Source organism: Morone saxatilis, unplaced genomic scaffold (genome assembly GCF_004916995.1).
Source record: "Morone saxatilis isolate NCDOM2014 unplaced genomic scaffold, NCSU_SB_2.0 Contig23, whole genome shotgun sequence".
NCBI classification, from domain to species: domain Eukaryota; kingdom Metazoa; phylum Chordata; class Actinopteri; family Moronidae; genus Morone; species Morone saxatilis.
Genome location: NW_023339796.1, coordinates 22916448 through 22922946, shown reverse-complemented (window position 1 = coordinate 22922946; position 6499 = coordinate 22916448). Strand labels below are relative to the sequence as shown.

The 6499-nt window shown below is 38.8% G+C and overlaps 1 protein-coding gene across 1 annotated transcript in view; it reads left to right on the top strand.

Annotated features, from left to right (window-relative positions):
• The first annotated feature begins 170 nt into the window (after positions 1-170).
• col15a1b (collagen, type XV, alpha 1b) overlaps positions 171-6499 on the top strand; it is a 46795-nt gene continuing 40466 nt past the window's right edge. The window contains exons 1-2 of the mRNA XM_035670224.1: positions 171-312; positions 596-660. Coding sequence (XP_035526117.1) covers positions 302-312; positions 596-660 — 76 coding nt within the window. The 5' untranslated portion in view covers positions 171-301. The remainder of the gene's footprint in view (positions 313-595; positions 661-6499) is intronic.

Genomic DNA, 6499 nt, shown 5'->3' with positions numbered 1-6499 from the left:
GTAATATCATAATAGTGAAAGGAACATGACTCAAGCAGCACGTTAAGAGAGAGGGTCCACTGAGTGAGTAAGGGGGGGGAGTTTTTTTTCCTTCAAAGGAGTCAAATTTCCCAACTCCGTGGGTCTGAGAGTAACTCTGCTCAGAACTGAGAGAGGCTTTGTACTGAGAGAGAGAGAGAGAGCAGTGTGACTTCAGGTCTGCAGTGAGGCAGAGGGACCACGGAGTTTGCAGGAATTTCATCACACACATGCACTTGGAGTTCACTTCCAAACCTGGACCTGTATTCATTCACACGCTAAAATGTCTCAAGGGTAAGGCAGTTCAATATTACCTCAACCTTTTCAGCATGCAAAGAAAGCAGAGTGGATTTAGATCCACTTTACCTTTTTACACTCAGTGTGTACCTGTGATGTAGCAGCACTTCTTCTGTGCGCAGCTTTTTCGTGCGCAAACGGCTCTACGCTGAAACGCGTTTCACTAGCAACATTATCAGTTTTAAAATAACGTTGACTTTTTTTTTTTTTTTATGTTTTGAAGTCTACTTAAAACTTCACCAAACGCAACTTACATTCTGTGGCTGATGTGTCTCCTCAGGTGGTCTGTTGCCCTGCATCTCGCCCTGCTGTGCTGGCTGGCCGCTGCCCTGCAGGTTATGGAAGGTTAGTTCATGCTGCTGCAGCTCTTTACTGCAACTGTAAATACATATACAGCTGGGAAGGATCCATGAGAGGCTAAAACTGATACCATGTATAATCTTAGGGGTCAGTGAATTTCATGTGACCTAGTAAAACTAGGAATATGTGTCACCTTGTGGCAGATTCCATTTAAAGTTAAATGCTTAATTGCTGACCATATAGAATCATCAGACTAAGGTCTAATGATCCAGATATTATAGTTCCTCATGTGACTGCTTCAGCAAAGCGCACAGGGCAACACACTCACAACCATTCTGGATGCTGTGATTAGATTTGATCCTAGGAGAGAGGGTTGAATCTGTCCTCAAATGACAGATATACAGAAGAGGAGAGATTTCAGAGTAATATGTGCATACATAATTAATACAAAAGTCTAAAAAACGTGAGCAATTTATAACTTTTTATACTATATATATATATAGTGTACGTCATAGAGTTGACTTCTTTATGGGACTTGCAGCCTTTAAACTGCATTTTATATTGTGCATCACATGGTTAGATTCCTTTGGGAAAATTTGCCCGATTGCTCTTAAGCACAAATGTAAATTTCTTTAAGCCGAAAAAACATGAAAAGTTCTGCTCTGTGAGTAATGGTCAACTTTATGCCAAGTGACCGTTCGGCGGACCCGTCCACCTAACAGTGATTGTCTATCACAGTTTAGCAGACTTAACTGCAGTCAGTCAAGCTTTGGGTTTCCCTGCACGTTGAAACAGTGTGTGTGGATCTGCAGTAAGAATGATACATAGAATGATATACTTTATTTAAAGGTCCAGTGTGTTGGACAGTAGAACCAATTTTTTTAAGGACCCCACGTTTCCTTACTGGCAAGGTGTGTGCTCAGATAGTGAAATATAATGACTCATTACAGAGTATTTTTATCCCACTCAAAACAAAACAGCATAAACAGCTAATTATATTATAATTTATTCTTCATTTTTATTTGTTTTTTGCTAAAAACATAAGGCAGGCCAAATCAAACGCTGTGGCAGGCCAACAACAGGCACCACTTTGGGCAGTCCTTGTGTAGGATTTAATGGCATCTAGCAGTGTGGTTGCAGATCACAACTCCCCCCTTCACCCTTCCCTTCCAAGCGAGAAAACTATGATGGCTACAAAATACTTGAAAAACGCCCCAGCGTCCGTTTGTTCCTCCGGACTACTTAGAAACATGGCGATTCAACATAAAGGCCTCCATGGAAGTCGACCCACCTGTGAGGTGGAAAGTCCCTTTTTGGATTTAATAATGTGGTCGTAATTTAATAAACCCCAAATGCTACATTTAGCACTGCACTGGAGATCCATTTGAACTAGTGGACTTACAATGAGGACTGGTAAGAACCTAGTCATACGTATCAAATTTATCGCAGTCCTTGTAACATCAAACATAAACACAGAATCTGATACAGTGTTTTTGAGAATAAATATAAGATCACAAAACAAAATAACACGATACAATATCTTTTTATATTTTCTTACACCCCGACTGTAGACAATCCTAATTTTGTAATTTATGTCTCCAGTCATCTGGACACATTATATTAGCTCTGAAACTCCTGAGCAGACTTCCTGCTTTAAGTTTTTGTGGGTGAATGGCTAAAGAGCTGCCTAGCTTGGGTTCTGATACCTGATCAAGTTTTACAAGACTGACCAAAAGGATGAGGTCAAATCCAACGTTCCAAAGAACTACGGTAAAATGTTATCCATCAGTTAACAGTGACAATGTCATCCACTCCCCCCTCACAGACCCATTACGAGACACATAATGTGGGTCAGTCCCCCTTTGCATTTCCATTTTCACACCTCTGTCTGCTGCTGCTGTTTTCATTTAGGCCTAGTTACACCCTGCTGTGGGGCTGCTCTTATACAGCCCTGCAGGAGAGAGAGAGTTTGTTTATTTGGCAATACACCTGGCTTCCTCTGCCCTCTTTATCCTGTGTGAGGGTAGTGGCAGACGAGTCAAACGCTACACCAGGGTGAGAAATGAAGTGTTTAGTTTGTATGGTAATGGTGTGAGGGGTTTCATCTGCACTGCACTTGCTGTTTGTGTGTTAGAGAAATAGGGAGAGGGCAGTGTGTGCGGGGTCACACAGAGCTTTGAAGTGGGATGTTGAGAACGCACTTGTTCCAGTGCCAGTTTAATGTCAGCGTGTGTAGGTGTGATTTTTGACAATGGATGAAGAAAGGGATTTTCTATTCCGAAAATGTACGTGAAGTAAGAAAGAAGTAATCCAGTGTTTCTGCAGGATGCTGCACACACACTGAACACAGCTCATCACATTGCAGACTGCCACAGGCTTGATGGTTAGAAAGACTGCCTTGTGACTAACAAATCATGTTCAAATCCTGAAACCAGCTCAGAATATCAGCATGTTCCAGTGAACCCTTGAGCAAAACACTTGTACTGAACTCAACTCAACATTGTGTAACTACGCGACGCAGACTGCAACAACTGTGATTGGTCCGCTTCGTCTGTGTGTGTGCGCATTGATTGCAAAGTTGAGTTAATATTGCTGTTTGAGAAACATACATCCTGCAATAACTTTCATGCAGGACACTAGAGTTGCCTCTCATCACAGATGTACAATTAATGTTCACTTTCTTAAAAGGTGAAAAAAAAGGTTCTTTGCTGCCCAGCCAACCATACCTTAGCTATATTTTATTTTGCCATAACCACAACCTTGCCCTAATTCTAACCATACCATATCATATGCCATGTGCAGACATTGTAGAATGCAAATATCTTACAAACACTGGCATTGGATGTAAATAATTCTTGTCATTGTAGTCACCCAATATCAAGGTTCTTATCTGGCAATAGGGTTGGTTTTAGTGGATCATTGAAATCCTATCTCACTGGCTATCCTGGAAAAACAGTTCCTATGAGTCCAGTTGCAGGGCGACCCTCGCACTGTGTCTGCACTCAGCTGGATGAATTGCACCTAATCCACACTAATATGGTGTTTCTGACATTGTTTTGGACATACTCTGCAGAGTTGGTGAATCTGAATCCTTACATTTAGCCATTCTCCTGATCATTAAGTATGGCAATCTTTACAAAAAAAATCTCAAAACACTACTGTTAACGCATGTTATTTTCATGATTTAAAACATTAAAACAACTTTTTTGATTTAGTCGGTTTAGTGTGACAGTTTCAGAGAGATTCTTTATCAGCATCTAGATTCCCAGACACAATAAACAGTTGAAAAGGGACATTTTCTTACTGCTTCTTACTGTTTTTCCACACTCCAAACTCCAGCCTGTCCCCCAAAAACACCCTTATTCCTGCCTCCAGGAACCTTCACTTTCCATTTACCGTTGGTTGAGTTGCTCTGAAAGGATTCCATGTTTAGCCAATATAAATGATTGTGAGGTGAGCCCAGTAGGAGTCTGTTTTAGACAAAACATTCCTCTGTACAGTAAAACTTAGTCACATTATTTTACTGTTGACAGTTTCAGTTGTATTACGGTTGACGTCCACAATATCTGGCATGGTTCGATTCCCTCAGTTGTAGAATGTTTGTAATGTCTATAAACCATATTCAACTATAACTAACTAATATAGTTATAATAATAGTTATATTATTATAGAATAATCAACAAAACAAATGTACTGCTCCTCCCGCCCCCCAATATTTGCTTCACTATTACCCATAAGCCTTTCAACTGCTTTCACTACTGACCTTATTTGGTCTTTAATGTTACTGGAATAAAACTCCCACCAAGCTCCCGTTAGTGTTTTATGAGTCTGTATGAAAGAGCCTCTACCTAAATGTCTTCAGTATATTAGAGAACTGAGCGCCCTCACTGCAGCGGCGTCCTGTCTGGAATGTGCTCATTCAGCCAGAGTGACTTTGATTTGAACACAGTTGGGCACAATGGGCCAACTGTAAAAGGTGTCATTGCTCTATGTGTGTAACCGTCAGCTCTATGGGATTTGTATGGGAAAAAAACAGTCAGTGGAAACTTGACAATAAGAATGGGTGTTTCTTTCAGGGTCTTCTGACTTTCCGTTGAAAACGGCCTTGTACTTTCCATGATGTGATGCTCACTGAGATGATGTAGTTCTTTAACCTTGGTTCCCCTTGACGTATAGAGGAAAATAGCTTGTGCTTGGATTCAAAATGAGGAGAGAAAAAGCTGTTGTCATTGCAGACAAAGTTAAACTAACATCAGAAGCATTTATTAGCATGTAAGCTCATTTCCACAGTAAAATAAAAAAATAAGATGAAAACCTAGCCCTAAATGTTTCTTTTAAGTTGAAATTATAAGTTAAAAAGTTATAATTAAAAGATAAAATAATTAGATTAATTATGACTTTGTATCTCATAATTATGACTTTTTATCTCACAATATTGACTTAGCATGATTTTTTTATCAAGTTTTTTTGTTTTCTTTATTTGGCGGAAATGGGCTTCCATATATTAGACTGACCTGCTGATTTTAAAAGATAAAAACTCTTACTTTTTATCTTTATATAGATTTATAGCTCTTACTGTTATGGCTTTATAGAAAGGAAACATTGTAGTCTCACTGGTTTTCTGTTGTTGTTGTTCGGGTACACCGTTTCCATGGTTACTGTTTAAAAAGCTGACCATGAATCATTATCATTGTGTCTGTCTGTGCTTTGGGGAAAGGAACTTACAAAGAAAGTCTTTTTACTAAAAGAGAATCTAAATCTTCATTTATTGAGGAGAGTGTTAACTTTGGGTTTATGTGTTCCCTTTATGGCTGTTATTTGTGATTTGTACATGCATCGGTATTGACTGCTCTACACATGAACATGCTGAACATAACTACTTAGTATAAACGTGGTAAATCTGAGTATCACATATGCACTGTCAAATAAATTCCAACATAACTTATTATTATTTTCATTATCAGTTCATCTGTCAATTATTTTCTTGATTAATCAATTAATCATGAATAGCAGCAGATCTGTGCATTTTAGAAGCAAATATTTTGAACTTATGCTTCAAAAGTGATGCAAATGATTAATCTGTAATTAAAATCATTGCCAATTAATTTTCTGTCACTCAATTAATCCATTATTTAACCAACGGCTTCAGTTCTAGTTCATTGTAGTCGTGTTATAGGAGGAAAGCCAAGCTCATGCCGGTAATATTAGATTTTATTTGCATATGGTATTTCAAGATTGGAAATAATAATCAAGGGAATTAATAAAAGTTAAATGTTTGAAGCCTAAATGTTTGATACAGCCTTTGTTTCTGCTACAAAGCAGTATTTTTACAACTTCTCTTAACTGCAAAATACTGTCTCCTGTCTTGTAGGACTTGTGTCTCCTCGGCCCACAATCACAGCATCCAGACTCTGCCCACTGATAATTGAGTAAAAGTATTTAAATGACTGCTAAACACCTTCGTCTGCACGGAGATGAAAGTGGGTTTAGAGAGCTAATGAGATGGCATCAGCCAGTAATGGCTGACTGGCAGACTGACTAAATAACCTGACCTTGTTTCATATTATGTAAGGCAGTTACTTTACCTTTCTTGCTGTCTTCACTTTGAGTTTTCCTACGGGTCTGACTTAAACATTTAGAGAAAGTTTCCCAAAGACACAAACAGAGCCAGGTCCTGAATTAAACTGAATTTTGAACTGGGACCAGTTTGTTGCAGTGACGTACCCTCACAAAGACTACACAGTCTTTTACAGGTTTGCCATCATGGTTACTTTACTTATAATGTGACAAGTAAACTGGCACCAAACTGAACAAAATGTGTTAAATACATGTCAGATAACCACAAAACACAACCATTATCCTAAAAGTGAAAATAACAGTTGGG